The sequence below is a fragment of the Mandrillus leucophaeus genome, unplaced genomic scaffold (genome assembly GCF_000951045.1).
Source record: "Mandrillus leucophaeus isolate KB7577 unplaced genomic scaffold, Mleu.le_1.0 Scaffold523, whole genome shotgun sequence".
Taxonomy (NCBI): Eukaryota; Metazoa; Chordata; class Mammalia; order Primates; family Cercopithecidae; genus Mandrillus; species Mandrillus leucophaeus.
In genome coordinates, this window is record NW_012105620.1 from 2,196,117 (window position 1) to 2,218,283 (window position 22,167).

General features: G+C 35.4%; 1 protein-coding gene across 2 annotated transcripts in view; it reads left to right on the forward strand.

The window, feature by feature from the left end:
* PRDM5 (PR domain containing 5) overlaps positions 1-22,167 on the forward strand; it is a 208,114-nt gene that overhangs the window by 123,326 nt on the left and 62,621 nt on the right. For both annotated transcript variants that reach the window (XM_011996785.1, XM_011996786.1), the window contains one exon: positions 2,829-2,922. In XM_011996785.1, coding sequence (XP_011852175.1) covers positions 2,829-2,922 — 94 coding nt within the window. The remainder of the gene's footprint in view (positions 1-2,828; positions 2,923-22,167) is intronic.

The window sequence follows — 22,167 nt, forward strand, 5'->3', positions numbered from 1 at the left end:
CAAAAGGATTGAATTGAGTAACTTTCTTTTCCTGAATTTTTTTTAATATTTAATTTTTATGGGTACATAGTAGATGTAGTTATATGCAGGAGATATTTTATATATATATATTTTGTTTGTTTGTTTGTTTGTTTGAGTCAGAGTCTCACTCTTTCACCCAGGCTGGAGTGCAGTGGTGCCATCTCGGCTCTCTGCAACCCCTGCCTCCTGGGTTCCAGCAATTCTTGAGCCTCAACCTCCCAAGTAGCTGGGAGTATAAGTGCCTACTATCACGCCTGGCTACTTTTTTGTATTTTTAGTAGAGATGGGGTTTCACCATGCTGGCTAGGCTGGTCTAGAACTCTTGACCTCCAGTGATGTGCCCACCTTGGGTTCTCAAAGTGCTGGAATTATAGGCATGAGCCACTGTGCACAGCCTGAGATACTATATTTTGATACAGGTATTCAGTGTATAATAATCACATCTAGGGTATATGGGTTCCTGTATTTTTAATGCTGAGGAATAATGATATTATCTGGTTTTTTTTTTTTTAGGTCTCTGAATAAAAGAGTCTTTCGACTTTCTTTGCTTGAATTACTTTTTGCATGAATTTAACACATTTTTGGTTGTCTTTCAATAAATAAAGGAAAAGTATAGCGAGCTTTCAAGATAGTTTACCTTGTCTGCAATAATAGTCACACAGTATATTTTGTATTGTGTTACTCATTTTAATCTCATAAATTTATTCAGTATTGTTCTTAAAGTGAGCTGTTTCCATGCTTTCTTATTCATATTTAAGGTAGTTTAGTATTATACTTTTAATGTCTTTTGAAACTAGCTAACCAAAATTGGAACCTAATGATAGATATATTTTTGAGTTAAATGAAAGGAATATTTTAATTTTTTTCATTAATATAACCCTAATATCCTTTAATTTGGAACTTCTTCAGTTTGGAACCAATGACAGTCATATAAATGAACAATGAAATACATAGCAGCAAAAGAAATGCTGTGATTTTATGAATGAATTACAAATAGATTAGTAATTACCTGTTTGGAATAATTCAATGCTCTAACTGTATATATATAATTTCTAAACAACCTTACACTAATGGAGGACAAATTGGCATACTTTGCCCCTTCTGTCAGGTAATGAAAAGAAGAGAGATCAAAAATAAATAAATAAATAAAATAAAATAAAATAAAAAAGAAGAGAGGTCTGTTATATGTTAAAATGTTATGTATTTTACTTTAGATTGAACCATAATGTGGACCAGGGGAGTAAAGGCTCTTACTGAAGTGTAAAGATATATAACTCTTTTGTATATCAGCTTGTAGTAAAAATGGAAAGTTAAGTGCTTGCCAAATACAAAATCCAGGAGATGCTTGTTTTACACAGTGTTGTTGGCTAGCATGGTAGTTGATTCGGCTGTGTTTTTCAAACTTGAGTATAATATAAATTGTTTCAAGGAAAAAAAAACAAAAGACACTGATACTGACTGAGGTCTTTAGTTTATAGCTCTTTAAAAATTGTAAATATGATAGTACATATCCAAATACACATTTTAATACAAATTGCAAATTTGCAAATTAAATATTAATAAGGCTGCAAAGTCAGTTACACTAATGTTAACAATTTAATATGGAAGATGAAAATGTTTTGCTATGGTGATGGTTCTTTGATGTTGTCAGGTGATGAGATAATTGCCCCACCCCTTTTTCTCTATGACAGCCAGTGTTCTCTTCTGAGAAACGTCATTAAAAGAAAACTTTTTCTATTCTTTTTTCATTAGTTTATGGCAGTTCAGATACTACTTGACTACTTGTCAGGAATTTGTTCTTAAGAACAAAGGCAAACATAGGCCCTGGAAGCTCTGTTTTGTGATTGTAACCTAGATGATTGTAACCTAGACGATAAAATTAATACTTTTATTAATTTTTTGGTTACATTGAAAAAAAAATTCTAAAAGTAGTCTTAGAAAGAATGTGTACATACCTGAAGGAATTGCATTCACCTCCCTTCTTCCCCGATCTCTTAAGTTTGAGAAACACTGGGACTTGAGAAGTAGCTCTGATCCTTCATTAATTGGAATTATCTGTTTTTATGTTGGGAGCAAAATTGGTCTCCTGATGAGACTGTGGGGCCAGTTTAAAATGCACATCTTCCTCCTCCTTTGGGGAGGGGTCACTCTTTACTCTTTGAACTCTCCAGCATTTATCAAAACTTGCTTTTTAACCATACTTACTTACCTTTCCTCGTGTGATTGTTTATACCTAGATGAAAGGCATGTTGAGGGCAGAAATATGCTTTCAAATTGACTGCTCAGTTACCACCTGCTGATTTTAAGGGTCAAATCAGATTTATATTCCTTTTTGCTTTGCAGTAAAACCAGTCTAGTCAAACAGCATAACACAAGTAACAGATGACTTTATTAAGATTAATTCTGTCCTCAAGAGTTAAATACACACGAAGAATGTGAAAAATGCTTCAAATGAAGTGTTTCTTGGCAACTGGGAAGGGTAGCTATAGCCCTATTTTGATTATGTGGTTTTGCTAGAATATACTGGTTTTGTATAATTTAATCATTTTTGGTTGGGGCTCCATGAGGGCTTAAAAAAGTAAACTGCAGAACGATTTTGAAATTAACACTAATGCATGATTCTAAGGCATTTTTTTTGAGCCAATGGGAATATCCATCATAAATTGTTTAAAATCTCATTGTGGAATTAAATCATTTTAATGAAATGTAATCCTAGAAAATAAGGATTTACTATTGTCAGAGGCATTTAATCATCTTTACCTAATTCTTTGTATTTATCCTTAGCCTTTTTATCCCTTTCCATTTAGACACATACAGGAGAAAAGGAGAAAATCTGTCCATATTGTGGCCAGAAATTTGCCAGCAGTGGTACACTCCGAGTTCATATCCGGAGCCACACAGGTATGGAGACTGCAATTAGACTAGTGATAAAAACCACTTAGAGCAACCACATGCTTCCAAGACAGTAAATATTGTAATAGTACAAATATCTTCCAGATTAAGAATTAATCTTGGCTGTTTTCTCTCTCTTAAAGCATTGTAAAATCCAGTTTTTTCATCTAGAAGAATTTAAAATAAATATATTTTCTCAAACTAAGTAAAACATCTAAAGTGGAAATAATGTTTTTAATGTTTGGTTGTGATATAACTGTGATTAACTTCTATGTGATTCTAATGGATGGAATTAGAATAAGTTTCACTTTATATAGATAGTTAAGGGCATCGACTTGATTTATAATCCCTCCTGTAACTCATGTCAAATGTGGCCTTTTTACCTTGGAATATTGCATGAATGCTGTAGGATTTATTGGATACCAGGGTGGGTGCTGTGAGTGAATATCTGTTATGTCACGGACTGCTTCCTAAAGATCCCCTTCTTTTCTTACCACTTCTGTGTAATTTCTCCAATGAAAGAAAGCTGTGCCCTAGTGGAGGTTGAATGAACAACTGAATATACTTGAAAGAACCTTGTCTGGATCCTACCTATCACGTAGATAAGCCCTTGAAAAAGACTTGAAAGAATACTATTAATATTAATAACTAGATGATTTTACATCAGTCTGAAAACTTTTTTCAGTACTAGACTCTACATGAAGAACCATGTGACTGGATTATACAGCTGAAGTTTCCTCTTCAAGGCCTGTAGTATTTGACTTTTTTTACCTTTGTATCCCCAGTACATAGCTCAACGTCTAGCATAATAACTGTATTGTCAATGGAGAAACGTTAAAGTAGGCCAAAGAATCAATACAGTGAATATTAGATATAGGTGGAGGAAGGGACACCCTTGGAGCGTAATTTTTAATTTTCTGACTAAAGCTTAAAGACATAAGGTCAGTTTAGAATTCGTTATCTTAGAATAGGTACTTAAATACTTTTAAATGAAACACATAACCAAGAACAGATAGCTGTGGAATAACAGGTGCTCTAAAGAAGAAAAGGAAGGTTTTTCTTAATTAGAAGTCATCTAGAGAAAGTGAGGCTTTTGAGATCAAGTGTTGCAGAAGCAGACTGCAAAATGAAAAGCAGAGGGCAGCACATGGGAATGAGAAGCAGAGAACCATGTTGAGGGCAGATGTACTTAAAATTGTGCCAATGGCCGGTGGCAGCAGGTACTGATGGTACAGAAGTAAGGAACTAATAAAGAGGGACCAGAGAGAGTGTTGAAGTTCCTGGCCAGCACGGCAGTCTAGTGGTATAATCTTTGATGTCACTGGGCAGCACTCTTTTATGTGTATTTGTGGCTGTGTGGAGTTAGGATGGAGTAAGGGCAAGGGCGAAATCAACAGCCCTTCACTCTGATATCAGTAATTCTTAGAAGATATCTTTGTGCCGTACTTAGATTTAGTTTGCTTAGCAGATTTCATGCTGCATTAGTGTGCATGTATGTTTAATTTGTGTATGAGAAGAGGGCAAGTAGGGAATAGGAAACATATATTATATGTACAGATCAGAATAGTCAGTTTATGATAATGCCCCAAGACAGGATGTAATTGTGTTATGTTTGGTATAGTGTGTTTTTAAAAGGCAGGGACTTACGTTGTTCAGAATGTGTTAAGACATAGCTACCAGCACAGAAAGGATGAACCCAATCCAGTAGAACCCTTGATTATTCAAAATAATTCCATCCTTGAGGATATTGTATGCCTACATTTTATTTTACTCATAGTATGGCTAGGCAGTGGAGAAGAACAAAGCACTTATAGTAGTAATTGCTCCTAAAATTTTAATTATTATTATCCTCCATACAATTACAGTAATAAGAAAATTTTTAGAGTTCCAAGAATTCTCTCTGATAAAAATTATTAAATATATGTCATGGTTTTTGTTATCTTATGTTCTATATTATGTTTAAAGTATATTCTAAACTCCAAATCACTTTATGTATCATTTGGTTATTTATTGTGTACATGGGTCTGGGCCAAATGTTGTACAGATTCTGGCCTATTAAATTTGGCTTCTGATCAAGAGGACTGGTCATCTAAATTCAGACAGCAGTGGTAAGGCACAATGAACCAACACATACAATTTGATTGATAGATAAATAAATTATATATATGTGTGTGTTTGTGTGTGTGTGTGTTTCTGTGTGTGTATATATATATAGAGAGAGAGAGAGACAGACAGAGATAGAGAGAGGGAGAAAGTGGTGTATGTGTTTGTAGGTCCACACAGAAACTATAATTCTAATTATTTATCTAGTTATTTACTTATAACCAGATTTTTCTGTTTAAAATAAAACTTATTATACTTTCTCATTTTACAGTTCTTCTTTGGGTTATTTTGTTGTCAAGCCTGTGCCCTCATTGACCACTGCCTAGCAGTGTGGCTGAGGTTGTGTTGGAAGTGGTTGGAAGTGGTTGGAAGTGGTTGGTGGCTGGCATCTGGGCCTCCATAACAGCCCTGGCACAAATTTGTTTTCCTGCATGGACAAATGATGCTTTCGCTTCCCTTTTATTTGCTTTGTCCTGTCCCTCAAATGATAAGCATTCGTTTGCCCTCCCAGGCTACAGCCTGGTTCAGTAATCACATGGTTTTATGCAGTTATTTCACTAGTATGAAAGCAGAGCTCCAAATGTTTTGATTCTGTAAATTCGGTGTTTTCTTCTCCCTGCATTACTTTTCCTTATGAAGTCACCTGGTTTTATTCAGCTGTTTTTCAGTGCTAGGTGTAGCACTTTATGGGTGTGCTATCACATGATGAAGGTGATGGTCACGACCTATTCTTCAAGAAGTATTTAGTTATGCATTATTTAGAGAGAACACAATGAAGTGGCAAGGACCACGAGTGAAGGCAAGGTGGGGACAGTCAGGAGAGGACAGCTGATTCAGCCTCTGTGAAGCAGTGTTCTTTGGATCAGTGATGCTCATGTTGTGGCCTCATCACTCTGTACCACTCTTAAAAATAATCAAGGATTCTGGAAAGCTTTTGTTTATGTGGGTTATATCTATAACTATTTGCCATATTAGAAATTAAAGCTGTTTACCATATTAGAAAATTTAAAAATGTTTACTTGTTAATTTACTAAAAATAACAATATTATACCCATTACATGTTAGCATACATATTTTTATAGAAAATACCTGCATTTTCTAAACTAGAAATCATTTAGTGTGAAAGAAGTTGTTTTACATTTCTGAAAGTCTATCTGGTTTAAGAGGAGACAGCTGGATTCTCTTATCTATTTCTTCACTCATCCTGCTGCAGTATCTTTTGATTGCAGCAGGATGCAGAATATGAAGAAAATCTGGCCTCATGGATATGCAGTTAGAAGAGGAAAGTATTTTAATAGTTGTCAAATAATTTTGGATGTTATTACAGTGGATGATATAACCTTGGATATTATTCCTGCACTAAAACTCAAAAAGGGCTAGTGTTTTTAAAGGCTTATTGTTGTGTGGAACCTAAAATTATCTCAGTGAGTTTTGCCTATTCTGTGACAGTAGAATCAGTTGATCTGTGTTGCAATTCGAATGATCTTTTACCCATGCATGATTCTGTAACGTCATCATGTTACAGATAACTTGGAAAATATTGGCTCACTAAGTTATGCAGATCTTTTATGTTTTACTTTACTTAGAGGAAGAATGTTTTATCTTATTCCGGGGATGATATGTTAATATCTTGCTGATCTCATTACATAGCCTAAATATTCAGAAGCCTTCAAGCACTTGGGAGCATTCTAAATTTTGCTTGACTGCTGTAATTCCTATATTTCCTAACAATTCCTATCATTTCCTTTTTTCTTTATTTTCTTCAATGACAGGCTCACTTCTTTTATATTCAAAGAACAAATGTGCACAAAATGTTTAATAACCATAATTTGTCTATCAGTCATTTTGTTTCATATAAAAATGGTGTTCCATGAAAAAAACTGCCAGGTCAGCTTGCAACTCAATCACTCAAGTGCTTTTCCTTGAGACAACCAACTTTCATACATCAGCATGCGTTACAAGTGCTTTCTGCTTAATTTCCAAATATTAAAAAGATGATACACAAAGGCTAGAACTTAATAAATACGTTTATTTAAACATATTAATATGTTTTACTTAATCACAGATGTTCTCAAGTGAAACTGGCATTCATTTCTACTGTGAGTTGTGACTGTGAAGACTACAGTGACTAGTATTACAAATTGAGGTCACTAGCAGTTACCAATTTTACTCACCATTACTTTTATGCCATTAGAGTAAATGTCAACATGGTGAAAAAGACAAATAACATAATAGTAATATTATGAAAGTAATTTTGACCTTGCAGACCTTGTAAAGAGTCTTGGTGATTCCCAGGAGTACTCAGGCCATATTTGGGGAACAAATACTCTCGAAGGGCCCCCTGGCCAATGATAAATACCTAGGAAAAAGCAATTTGTGTGAAATATGTGTTGGCCCCTGTGAATAAGAACCCAGCTGACAGAGGCTATTCTGTTTAACTGGGGCCATTTCTCTCACTTGATTTCTCAGACTGGTATTGCTTCCAACTGTTGCTGCGGCATTCTTGATAATAAATTTTCAAGCTTTTGCCACTGCTGCTGCTGCCACTGCAACATGTTAATGTCCATTGGCATTGCCTTTGCTGCAAAAGTCAGTTGATGAGTAGGTTTGCCAACTTTGACTCTACTTTTGCATAGGAACTGTTCACTGTTGGGCTGATATTATTATGTTTATGACTGTAAATAGAAAAACATTAAGACTTTCTAAATTTGGGCTTACTTGTAGATATATTCTAGACCTCAACTCCAAAACCTGCCTGCAGATAGCAAAAGATAGAAATTTGATAAAAGATCATCCTATCAGTAATGTTTTTGCTGATATTTGAAATTATGTAGTTAGGGTTCAGGGGACTCTGAGTTCTCATGAGATTGAATAACTTTTCCCGCCTAGGGAGTTGCCGTGATTAGTAGAAACAGGTCTCAGTGTGTTTCCTGTTATACCCTCCTCTGCCATGGGAGTCAGTCTTGCATAATGGAAACAGCAGGGGCTTTGGGACAGCTGGCTTGAGTTCAAATCCTAGCCCTCGCCACTAGTTAGTCATATACTTTTGAGCAAATTTCTTCATGTCTCTAAGTCCTGTTTTACATTGTACATTTTTGTGAAGAATAAATGAAATCATGTATGTAAAATACTTAGTGCTAGTTCATAGTAGATGGTCAGTTCATTGACATAAGCATAATTTCTAAAATTCTTCTATAATATCACTCCTTGTTAAGACTACTTTTCCAAAGTTCAATGAATTGTGTTTATTAATATACTGTGGCAAGCCTTTACTGAATGATATAACCTCTTATATTATTTTCTACATTTCTTCTTAGGTTTATTTACAGGACATCATATTGAGAATTTTCATGTTCAATACCTTTCCCTTTTATTTCTTCCAACTTTATCAAGATCTTAAATTGCTGAACATGCTGAAATTTTCATAACTTAGTTTTGTAGATATAATCTTGGTTGACTATTGATAAGGAATTAACTTAATATCATGGTGTTTAGCATACTTTTAATCGTGGAATTTTCTTAATATATTAATTTGGGGAAAATGCATTTTAGATGGCTATGTTGCTGATTAACTAAGAGTTTTCTTTTTAAAGGCTAAACATTCTTTTTAATATATGTTTAAATGACAACTCAATTGAAAAAATACTATTTGGTGGTATTTAAAATTCTGAACTGTTTATGTCCCACCGATTTTTTCCTTGAAATTAAACCATAGTAACCTCCAAGATACAGTTGACAAATTGTTTGCCTTGCCACATAAAAACTTATCCTTGACTTTTAATATTTGTACTGCTTTATTTTTTAGGCATAAATCCAAAGTATACTTGATTCCTAAGTCTGAAAAGAGGTTACGGGCAACAATGTTTGTTTTATAAAAAGAACATTGTTATGTTCCTTGAAAAACTGTTTATAATGGCAAAAATTGGAAAAGATCCTACATATTTAACATTGAGAGAACTCATAATTTATGGTATATCTGTAAACTGGACTATTATATAGGTAATAAAAGTGATACGGATATATACTAATTAACATGAAAAGAAATGAGAAAGATAAGTTACAAAAACAGAAGGATATATTTTTGTAAGAATAAAGCATTTGTATTTAAAAAACTGAAAAGTTATCTACTAAATTATTAACTACTTTTATTTCTATATGTTATTAATATGGTTAGTTTTAATTTTCTTTATGATTTTCTGTTTTCTAATCTTTATAATAATTTCGCTTGTATAATACAAATATTTAGTGTGTATATCATGATTGTGCAAGTAGCTGTTATTATAAGATTTGTGCTAAAATACTTAGGTGTGAAACTTCTCTGCATCTTATTCTCAAATGGACCAGGAAGAAGGAGGGCATATAAAAATACATGTAAAAAAAGAGAAATGAGTAGGAGAAAGCAAATTTGGTGAAATGTTAAGAAATATTAAACCTAATTGAGTTTATACAGTGTTCACTGTACTATTCTTTCAACATTTCCTCATGTTTGAAATTTTCATATTTAAAAATAAATAGGGGTCAGGTGCGGTGACTCACGCCTGTAATCTCAGCACTTTGGGAGGTCGAGGTGGGCAGATCACCTGAGGTCAGGAGTTTGAGACCAGCCTGGCCAATGTGGGGAAACCCCATCTCTACTGAAAATACAAAAATTAGCCGTGGCGGTGGGTGCCTGTAATCCCAGCTACTTGGTAGGCTGAGGTGGGAGAACCGCTTGGACCTGAAAGGCGGAGGTTGCAGTGAACCGAGATCACGCCACTGCACTCCGGCCTGGGCTACAGAATGAGACTAGACCTCAAAAAATAAACAAATAAATAAATAAATAGGGATGTTTTATTCCAATGACAGCAACCGTGTAGATGCAGCTACCACTTAAGTGGACCAGAGAATTGTTCCCTCAACATCTAGCTTCATAGCTTAAGTCTTGTGCACATCTCCGCCAGAACCTGATTCCTTCAACAGGAAGACTTCTATTCCCTAAATGTAAGCAGACATTTTGTTGTTTTGTTTTGTTTTTCTTACAGTTATACTGCTTAGAGAAGCAGTCTTCTGAAGAAGCTGAATGTCATTATTTCATGCTTCATACATCTTGAGAATGCTAGATTTATCTCCTTGAAAAAGGAATCCCACAAAATTTCCTCTTCTCATGGGTTTTTCAGACATTTTCTTTGAAATGCACTGGAAAGTATTTGTCAGCCTTAGAAAAGAAGTTTTAAAGAATTGATAAAAAGGCTCACTGGGTCATTTTATTATCCTACTTAAACCCTTTCAGTGACTTCCCCTTGCCTTGTACAAAATGAATGCCCTAGACTTTTCTCATGAGACTTATCAACTACCGACCCCTCACTGTTTACATTCCAGACTGCTTACTGGCCTTCTTTCACTTTTCTCCAATCTCCAATTACATGTTACTTTCTTCTTGATGTGTTCCCTGACCTGTCCGCTACCCCTGCCTTGTTAGGTTGGCATATCCATGCTCCTTTACTGTCCTCAGCACAGCCTGCTTCTGATTGCCTGCACCTGTGGTCATCTTCAGTAGTCTGTGGGTTCTCAGTTTTCTTAGGGCCATGCCCATAACTGATACCTTACTTTTTACCATTCAGCACACTGTCTGGCTTAGAAAGAGAACTTGTGAATGCTTGTTCAATAGATAAAATAACTTACAAGTGGGTTGCAGTACCTGTATGATAGTAAAAAGGATGCATGGGTTCACAGTGAGAAGTTCCAGATTTGAATACAAATTTAGTTGACCATAAAATCATTTTTTCATATACTACTTACAAAAATCCGTAGCATTCACTTTGAGAGGTGTTGGCATTAAAGAAGAAGATGCTACACTTCCCAATCTATGAGCTGGGCCCACCCACATTTGCTTTCCTTTCCATTTTTTATCCTGTTGTTTGTCATGTAATTGTTGGAAAACCGTGTAACAAATGATCATTAATAACATGGTTCAAGATCTAACTCGCTAGTGGCCATAAAGTTACAGTGCTTAAATGAGGGAATAAAGAACAACATGTGGTTAACCAGCACCAAACTTCCTGTTTGATTTCAGCTTGGAGTTTCCTAGTTTTTAAAGTTTCTCATTAGAAAGAACATAGAGGAAATCGGTCCTGACAAATGCCCTGTTTTGTTTGACAAGGGCAAGTCTGTGCTATTGGAGCGGGAATAATTACAAACAATTGTGTAGTACATTATAGTCTTTTGCAGTTGTGTAGCAAATCTCGTCTAGTAGAGATCTGGGGGCTCTCATTGTTTATTATATATAAATACTTCTTTTCAGCTATTTTACACTGTACTTTGCTTATCAGCTTCCCATGAATAGATTCTAAGCTGAAGGACAGGGCAGATCAGACTCACCTCTTTAATGTTTAAATTTGTTGAAAAAGGAAAGTTCTCTCAAATATAGTATCTAAATTAATCCTTTCACAGCCATTGAAAGGATTCAGCCATTTCTAGGACCATTCTCATTTTCTACATGAGGAAGCTCAGATTCAGAGAAGCAAATGACCTGTCCACTATCAAGGTAATAAAACACAAGTCTTCTGACTTCAAATTCTGTTTTAAGTTATCTCTTTTTTTTTTCTATATAGCTATTATAATTACCACAAGAATTACAGAAATTCTATAAACCCCCCAGTATAAAAGATGAGGAAATAAAAGTCTTATATCATTTAGTACTATGAAAGTTTTATGCTTAGAGCCAAATGATGCTTTTATTTATTGATTGATCTTTTCTCATTGTTTTAGTCTGTTCTCACCCTGCTATTAAAGATATACCCAAGACTGGGTAACTTATAGAGGACAGAGGTTTAATAGACTCACGGTTCCACATGGCTGGGGAGGCCTCACTATCACGGCAAAAGGCAAAGGAGGAGCAAAGTCACATTTTACATGGTGGCAGGCAACAGAGCATGTGCAGGGGAACTCCCCTTTATAAAGCCATCAGATTTTGTTACACTTGTTCACTATCACAAGAACAGCACAGCAAAGATCACCCTGTGATTCAATTATTTCCCACTGGGTCCCTCCCATGACCCATGGGAATTGTGGGAGCTACAATTTGAGATTTGGATGGGGACACAGACAAACCATATCACACATTGACTTGTTCATTTTCTCCTAGTCAAGCTTTATAGTGGGCAGTAACATACAGAGGAAATAATGATTAAATTATATTTACTAAATTTCCCTTTTTTTATTTCTAGGAAATGGTTGCTAATTGGCAGTTGGACCTTTGAATATACTGCAGTGTGATGAGATTTTTATGGAATTAGTCTTTTAATTCCATACCAAGTATGCCTGAAGGTGTCAGTTTAATTTTGTTTTTATAGTATTCAAACTGTCCATCAATAAGTTGAGAAATCAAATCTCTTTTTTATGGTATCAAATAACACTTAGTTTTATGAAGAGGAAATAGGACTTTAGTTTATGGTTTTTCCTTCCAATTTGCCAGTTGGTGTTTTTCAACATTTCCTGTCCAGTACAGTGACAGTATTCTTTTATGGAACATTAAAGGCAGTCTCCTTCATACATATTAATGTTTTTAAAACAAGTGTTTTTGCTAATTGGCTCGGGACTAATGGTCATTCTACAAGACAGTGACAAATTAGCTATTGGATTATTACCTGTTAGTTGTGGGAGGAATTTTAGTATTTATGTTTTTATTTTTTGTTGATAGTGTCTAAAATTAAAAACATCCTCCAATTTCTTCATTTTATGATTGATTTTATCCTTCACTACCTTAAATAACCAACTGGTTGTATCCTTGCTTCCCCTTCGTTCCGTTCTGCATACTCCTTCTCCCGCCTTGTTCCCATTACCACCATTTTGTGGTCTCACAAGACTTTGTTTTTTCTATTAACTTTGAAAATGTTATTTTTCATAAATCTTGTATCCACCTTCTAAAGTCCATTTATTCTGCACAGTTTGGTAATTAGAATGAGAATGTGGCAAGCGTGCACAAGGCATCCGCTTTTTTAGAATAAAAAAATAATATTCTTGACTTTAGAATAGAAAGGAGTTTCAGAAATCTAGTTCAAGCCTCTTATTTGAACTAATACCTAGCAAAGTGCAGTGATTTGCCTAAGGTCACAAAACTTGTATGTGGTTCAGCTAGAACTAAACCGAGGCTTAAACTTTTTCCAATATATCACATTGCTGATATTTTTATTTCTCATTCTTCGACATGCCCCCTAACCCCTCCCGTTACTCTTGAACATACCACAGAACTACATACACTCCTTTCATCATGTTTGACAATATTTTGTTTTTGATATATCAACCAATTGAAGATAACTTTAACATAGAAACTATAGTTTGTTACCTATGGTCAACTGAGAACTTAACTCCAGCTATGGAGAAACTTTCCTACCGTAAAATTGTAATACATTGTTATTTAATGCCACCTTTATATCCAGAGTATTGATTCTGGAGTCAGATTACGGGCTTCAAACCCCATTCTGTTTATTTCCTTCTTGAATGAAAATTAATGAGCTGGTTAATTTCCTTGAAGCTTAGTTTCCTCATCTCTGATAAATGGAATAATAGTAGTCCCAGCTGGGTGCGGTGGCTCATGCCTGTAATCCCAGCACTTTGGGAGGCCGAGGTGGGGGATCACCTGAGGTCAGGTGTTCGAAAGCAGTCTGGCCAACGTGGTGAAACCCTATCTCTACTGAAAATACAAAAATTAGCTGGGCATGGTGGTGCACACCTGTAATCCCAGCTAGTCATGGGGCTGGGGCAGGAGAATCGCTTGAACCCAGGTGGTGGAGGTTGCAGTGAGCTGAGATCATGCCGTTGCACTCCAACCTGGGCAATAGAGTGAAACTCTGTCTAAAAAAACACAAAGAAAAAAGAAAAAGTCCCAATTGCATAGTGTTGTTTTGAGGAACAAATGAAGATATAAATAACTTTGCATAGTGCCTGCACAATGTAAGCATGTGATACTGTGAGCTATTGCTGCTAGCGTTGCTGATGTGTTTCTGTATTTAGTCACAGGTGTTCATACTCCCTTGATACACCGTTTGACCCTCTATTCCCAGTGTCATCATGCTTATCTTTTCATAAACTTTAGCTGCAGAATATAGATCATCTATAGAGTATAGATGAGGGTTTGCTGTCAAACAGGGCTGGTTTGTGGTGAGTGAATGTGCATGTACAGTGTGTTGTTGTCATCTTCATTGAAGGGGAATGTTCAGGATTGTGCCTGGAGGGCGGCTCTGTAATTTATCATCTGGCTTCCTATGCTGGAACAACAGAGATGGCACTCTGTGGGTCAGCTGAAATAGTAGAGCACAGTCTCCTGTTGGTTTATAGCTTCTTAGGGTCAGTGAGAGCTGAGGTTAATTCAGCAAGGGAATCCACGGACTGTGACATGAATTCCATCAGTTGTTCATAAATTATGGAAGAAATTCTAGGAACTGCTTTTGGGTTTTTAAACCTCTGGGCCAGAAGGTTAATTACTTGCCTACAGTTCCAACCAGCTTTCTGTGTTAATAGATACCGGCTGTGTAGGCCCTTCTGTTCCAGGCTTGCTTGCACGTTGTTATTTGAATATAGTAATAAATCACTGTCTTAGGAAATACGTAATTTTTTGGATAAATACCTGTGATCAACTTAGCAATAAAGAATCAGTATATTATTATTTTATCATATTTGGATTTTAGCCACTGTTTTTCTTTTGTCTTGAATGCTTTTTTAAAGGAGATAATTTATTCTTTTTAGAATATTTGTCCAACATTATAAAAACAGTAGCTTTAAATAATTATAAGTAATTATAGAGCAATAATAAAATTATTAAAAAATAGATGATTACTGAATTGTAAACACAAATGAAAATTTAAACATTTTAAAACAACATTTTAACACATTTTTAATAAGAATTAGATGACCTCTGTATGTTGAGAGAGAACTTATTTTGCTATATTTATTTTCTAAGTGTCTCATTACTAACATTAAACCAAATCAAATATTCTCTTACCTGCAGATAATCTAAGAGTTAACGGAAACATTGAGTAGAATTGACATAGAAATACATGATTTCCTTAGCATCATACTTCAAAAGCTTCAGATTTTCCCCAAGAAATGTTTGAATGGAATTTTCTTGTAAGCAAAGTCTTGAACTGCATGTTTTTTGATGTCTCAGTGTTATATTGACACTTTAAATAATTTCTGATCCACAATCACATCGATGGAATGTATCCTTTCTTCTACTGTTTTTTTTTTTTTTCTTTTTTTCTATACTCAGCTCCTACTCAATTGATTTTGGGTTAATGATAAGTATGTCTAACAACTTAAGAGACAGACATTCATTTTGGCTTTCATTAGTAATATGATTATCTATTTTTTATTTCTTCAAATGTATCAAAGGCCCTAATTTTTTAATGTAAAAATTATAGCGCTATGTCAAAGTTTGTTATAGGTTGGATAAAGGGGCACAGAGTGAAAAGTGAGGGAGTGGCATTTGTCCTGGAATATAATGCTATGAACAATAAGCAAATGAATTAATAATATCATCACTGAGACTAATAAGATAGATCATTTAAAATATACCACCATTTACGTAGTTCGTATTTTTATCATTTCTTCATTTTTTTGGTATACTGGAGTCCTCAAAAATGGGCATGGCCTAGGCCACAGTTTACATCAACTGTTTGAACAACTTTATCTATTGGTAAATTATTAGATAATATTAATAGCATACCTCTATTAAACTTGCATCACCAACATTTTTCTTTTGGAAAATAAAAGATTTGATTTCCTGTAATTTGTGCTTTCTTCTGCTGTTGCTACTATTTTTCCACCCCAGAATAACTCTCTGTGTTGTTCTTCTGCAAATCAGCACTGTGCTTCTAGGCTGGGGAAGGTTTTATGTCTTCTCTAGTTTTATGGGAGAGAGAATAATTTTATGGGTTTCTTGCTACTCAACGTTACATACTCTTGATACTTCCTTGCTGGCACTATTTATAGGAAACTGCTCTGTGTGCAGGCACCAAAGGTTTAACTGCTTAGTTACTCCATGGCCACGGTTCACCAACTATACCCATAAATATTGGGTTAAATAAAACTTTGGTAGAAAATCCTAAAAATAGAAGACTACTGGGTGAAATGATTGATAATTTTCTCACCAAATTCTGACTCCCTAACAACAAAACCAGATCGATGATGAAGAACACTCCTTCCTTGACTGAAATTCCTCCCTGCCATCGCAGTGTGGGACACTCAGGGAAGAGTTTCTGTTTGTGGGTCAGAACCTTGAAAACTTGGCCAGTGTCTGGATTGTTCAGACCTTTCTGCCGTTTGTGGAACAGTCCCCTTGCTTTTGCCGCACTCACATCAAGACCCTTTCTTGTCTGTCGTCTTGCTCCCTTAGACAAGTCACACGGAATGGGGGTCATTTATACACCTTGTTGGCTAAGCAAGAGCATCCTTAGTAGGGAATCTTTTACTTTCGCTTCGTTAACTTGCCTCTTTTCGTTCTGCATCTCATATTCTTCTTTTTAAAATTTGCATCAGTAAATTTCGCATTTTGTTTTGCCCTCAATAAATTCACCCAATCTGGCTTTATGATTTCCAACTGAAAAGTTTGTGAGCACATGGCTCTCCTTTTTTTTTTTCCTTCTTCCCAATGAACCTCATGTCCTTTGAGTTGGAATCTCTTCAGAAATGAGGGAGGGATACTGTGACTGTAAGATTCTTAAGGTAAATAATGCATCCTTGAAAGAAATAGATTTTGAAAAACAGACTCCATTTGTTTTGAATCAGATGAAAAAAGTGTTTTGAGAAGTAAAGTTTCTCTTAGTTGATTTTTACATTTCATTGCCCACTTTCTCACAACTGTAAACTCTTTTAAGCTTTTAAAAGTTGAGGATCTCTAAATATTCAAGGAATAAATGTCAAGTTCAGGTTTTTGTTGTCCTTCTTTTAAAGATGGTGTCCTTGGATTTAACTTGTTTAGGTTAAGGGAGATTCCTCAGAATTTGATTACTGGAGCATTCCAAGAGTAACAAGGTGGGGTTCGGTGAGGTCGGTGGGGTTTCATGGCTCTTTTTGCTGCAGGGAAAAAAAAGTATTTCGATTACAGAAAGATGCCAAGAATGAACTTGAGCTACTCCTATTTGTCAGTATAGCATTTCATTTCTCTCTATGGTGTACTTCTAGTTTATTAAATACTCCATAAACTGAAGGGATTGGAATGGTGGGATTGGAAAAGTAATTGGGTGGTGCTTTCACAATTACATTTTTGGTTTAATTTTCATTTAGAATGATTCAGTTTGCTGTTTTGTAACTATTTCCTAGTCTACAAAAGCAAAATATCCCCTGATATTCATGGAAAAAAAGGTAAAGTTCTTCTAAAGAATTCCCATATAATACATATATTTTAAAGTTCAACCATGTGGAATGATCTCAGAGTATTTTTCATGAAACATACACTTTTGAGGTTTGCTTTTTCACTTGAAAGTGTCGCCATCTCTAAAACTGATTTTTGTTAGAAAGCTCAAAGTAAGAAGTAAAGCTATGGTTCCAAAATCTTTAAATATTATTTAATTTGGATTCATTGAAAATAATAAAGTTTGACTTTATTCCATTTTAAATTACATTTTCATATTGCATCTTTCATATTTCATATTACATCTTTTCATATTTTCAAGGAATTATGAGTTCTTTGAAATCTACATTGGTTTTTAAAATATGTTAAATGACAAGTTAATGTTATTGAAGTGCTTTTTGAAAATGGTCTTTTTATATTAATCCAGATAATTATATATATATATAATACATATATATTTAAAAACACATTAAGCTTTGCTGCTTGTTTATGAATGTTTCAAAGCATAGGGCACATTGGCTGTACACTTTTTAAAAAATTGTGGTAAAATATACATGATACATAATTTATCATCTTCACAATTTTGCATTTTTTAATCTTCAAGTTTGATCATGGTCATTATTAACATATTAATTCAGTGTATTTAGTAGCATTAACAAAACTTTGATTTCTGTGTCTCTGCTAGAGTGGTCAGGTTCACTTCTTAAATTAAATCCATGTTCTAATTTAAGAATATCAAGATTGAAGTGATTTGCAAGGTTTTTCTTCATTAATTTCATGTATTGTAAACATAGATTTTTTGAAAGGATTTGTGTCAAGATGTTGGATATTGAGGTGATTACATTGCAGTAGATGGCTATTCACTGATGTGACTTTAGGATCATTTTATCAGTAAGATTAATATCCTAAACTGCCTTCACAAATTTTCTTAAGATGCTGTTTTAGTAACAGTATGTTCATCCTTTGGTGAGGGCTAGAATTCTTCTGATGTCTTTAATTAAAATTATATTCCATTTATATGGAACATCTATATGGTAACATACATAAATTTTAATCTGAAAGGCATATATTAAACTAGGATTTGATTTTTTTCATATTATTATTAGCCATACTTGCTAGTGGGTGGTTGTCATCATAATACATTTTCTTTGTCAAAGGCTCAAGGTAGCTTGTTGGGGCCAGGCTGGGCTCAAGTCGAGTTAGGTGTTCCATGTGGCATCCAGATGTTCCCTTTCATTACTACTAGCTGCCTTTGGAAGGCTAGCTCCAATTTTCTAGAGCTGTTTTCTGAATATCCCCCCCAGACATTTCAAATAATGTAGTTTTAAGCTACTTCCATCTCAGGTGTTCCAGCAGTGAGAATTTGGATACACTTACTTCAAGCCGAGTAAGTTAAAGTACCTCCAATTCAAAGACGAAGAGCTATAAGAAGTCTGCTTGAATAATGTTAAATTGGCATTAAGGAACTGCATTTATTCAATCCTTTTGCCTTTGCTAATGACTTTAGCTAAGTCCTTCACCTGCCCACTTCTCCAGCCCAGTGATCTTTCTTAAACCTATGTCCTTGTTTTGTATAATTTATCAGCATTTGAAATTATCTTATGTATTTTCTTTAACTTTTTCTTGTCTTTCTCATTACACTAGTAAAATTGAAGAGACAGTGATTTTGTGAAACTATTCGCAACTGCATTCTCAAAGCCCAGGACAGTAACTAGAAGATGGTATGTGCTTAAAAAAAAAAAAAAAAAAAAAAAAATCTATTTAATGAATGAATAAATTAGCTTCATGGAGTATCCACTTTGTGGCATCTTTAAAAATTAACCAAAATCAACTTTTTATAGTTACCATCATGCTTCTGTTTGTTCCTTGATGTGTTGTTCAAAGAAAACACTGTGACTTTCAATGTTATTCAGTGTCAGCACATAATTTAAATAGAGATGCAAAGAACTCATCTATTTTCCTTTAGTTAAATGAAAAATGTTTTGCGCTCATGTACACATAAATATTATTATTTATGCTGCTGTGCTCACTAAATCTATTTTATTAATCTAATACCTAAATCTCATAGGATGGTATGTCATATTTACCAATATTGTATTTCCGTTTTAAACATTGAAAGTGACTACCTGTGTATAGTTCTCAAGACACAGCTTAATATTATGTTAGTATTTGCATTCACTTGGGAACTGCTTCAAGACATAACACACATTCCTAACCTGCCCCCTACTTTTTTCTTGATGAGCATTGATAACCAAAAGAATGCTGGAATCTACCAGCCAGAAAGATCTGGTTAATGTTAACTGTTATTGTGAGAAGCAGAGTTTTTGTCATTAACTTTAGAAAGTCTAACCCAATTTATGCAAAATGCTAGCCATATTACTAATATATGTGATGGCATGAGGTTAAGAGTGGGTTCAAACTCAGCCTCCACTACATAAGAAGCTATGTCATCTTGAGCAAATTACTTATCCTTTCTGTGCCTTACTTTCCTCATTTGTAAACTAGGGATATGAATACTTAGATTATAATATTGTTGCAAGAATTAAAATTGCTAATGTGTGTTAAGCATTCTGAACTGTAGAATAAAACCTAATAGACTCTATACATTTTAGCTATTGTTATTGTTTCCATTTAGATTTGTTCTTAGCTACTTTTTTTGGCTAATTTTCAGATTAATTAATTTACATGTTAGTCAGAATTTGAATACTGTGACTAGCCTAAGCAAAATAGAGATAATGTCTAAATACACCTGAGATATTAAAACATAGTAGTTATTTGAAGTTGGATCACATTGTACATCAGAGCCCAGGTACTGACAGTGACCTGTGTTCTTAGAGTTGACTAAAATTGAAGATAAGTTTTTGTTCTCTGCAGGATCATTTTATGTGTAGGTGAAAATATTTCCTAGAAACATTCTTCACAGTAATTTGAAATAATGAAGGCAAATATCATATGCATAATGTGAGGAAAACCTAAGAATAACAATTTATTTTTAATATGAAAATTAGGAAAATGACTTTAGTAATTATTAACATGTTGACTGTACAGGTAACCTTCAGGTTCCAATTGTGTGATAGCTTTGTTCTTGGAGATAGCAGATAGCTTTGTCCTTGGAGTCCGAAAGAGACGCAGGAGTGCCCTAAACATCCTTCAACCAAGAGAATAGAAGTTTAATGTAGAGTCTAAGCTGATTTGCAAACTACACAGTATAGTTTTCAAATAAATTGCTTATAAAAGCCATTTACATGGTCATGCACTTTGAAGCTGGAGTACATTCTAGGATGGAATGAAGGAATAGAGTTGAACTTACCCAAGTTTCCCAGATATGTCAGCTCAGTGTTGGGGAGTGGCTTGGGGTAGAAATACCAGTCATCTAGAGGTGTTCTGAGTGGTTTATGTAGACCTCAGGGCAACAGATGTGTAGACATCAGTGATAAGAGTAATTGCCACTGTTAAGAGTAAGATGACCGGGCTGGGCGCAGTGGCTCATGCCTGTAATCCCAGCACTTTGGGAGGCGGAGGTGGGTGGATCACGAGGTCAGGAGGTCGAGACCATCCTGGCTAACACGGTGAAACCCCGTCTCTACTAAAAATACAAAAATTAGCCAGGTGTGGTGGCGGACACCTGTAGTCCCAGCTACTCGGGAGGCTGAGGAAGGAGAATGGCGTGAACCTGGGAGGCGGAGGTTGCAGTGAGCCGAGATTGTGCCACTGCACTCCAGCCTGAATGACAGAGCGAGACTTCATCTTAAAAAAAAAAGAGTAGGATGACTGTGTTAATTTGTTAGGGCTGTTGTAGCAAGATGTCACAAACTGAGTGGCTTAAACAATAAAACTGTGTCGCCTCTCAGTTCTGGAGGCTGCAAGTCTGAGATCAAGGCACTTGCATGGCCATGCTCCCTCTGAAGGCACTAGGGAAGGATCTGCTCCAGGCCCCTCTCCTGGCTTCTGATAGTTCTTGGTTTGTGGCAGCATAATTCCAGTCTTCACATGGCATTCTCCCTGTGTGTCTCTGTCTTCACAAGGCCATCTTTTTATGAGGACATCAGTCATATTTGATTAGGGGCCCACACTACTCCAGTAACGTTTGCAACAACCCAGTTGCCAAGTAAGACCATATTATGAGGTACTGGGGTTTAGGACTTAAACATATGAATTTGGTATGGGAGGGCACAATTCCATTCATAACAAGTGACCTTGTATCTGTTGTCCCAATTGAGACACTGGTGAGAGTGAAAGGGAGTAATATTGTATTAGGGTTCTCCAGAGAAAAAGAACCAATAGCATATGTATAGATATATATGAGGAGATTGATTATGGGAATTGGTTTACACAGTTATGGAGGCCAAGAAGTTCCATGATGTGCCATTTGCAAGAGACCCGGGAAAGCCAGAGGTGTAATATAACCTGAGTTTGAAGTTCTGCAAACCAGGTGAGCCAAAGGTGTAACTCAGTCCAAGACCAAAGGCCTGAAAACCAGCAGCAGGGGTTTGTTGATGTAAGTACTGGAGTCTGAAGGCCAGAGAACTGGGAGCTTCCTTATGCAAGGGCAGAAGATGGATGTCATCTCAGATCAAGGAGAGAGATGGAGGGAGGGAGGGAGAGAAGAAGTAGAAGAGGAGGGGGAGGAGGAGGAGGGGGAAGAGGAGAAGAAGAAGAAGAAGGAGAAGGAGGAAAGAAAAAGAAAGAAAGAGAGAGAGAGAAAAGAAAGAGAAAGAAAGAAAGAAAGAGAAAGAAAGAAAAAGAAAGAAAGAAAGAAAAGGAAAGAAAGAAAGAAAGAAAGAAAGAAAGAAAGAAAGAAAGAAAGAAAGAAAGAAAGAAAG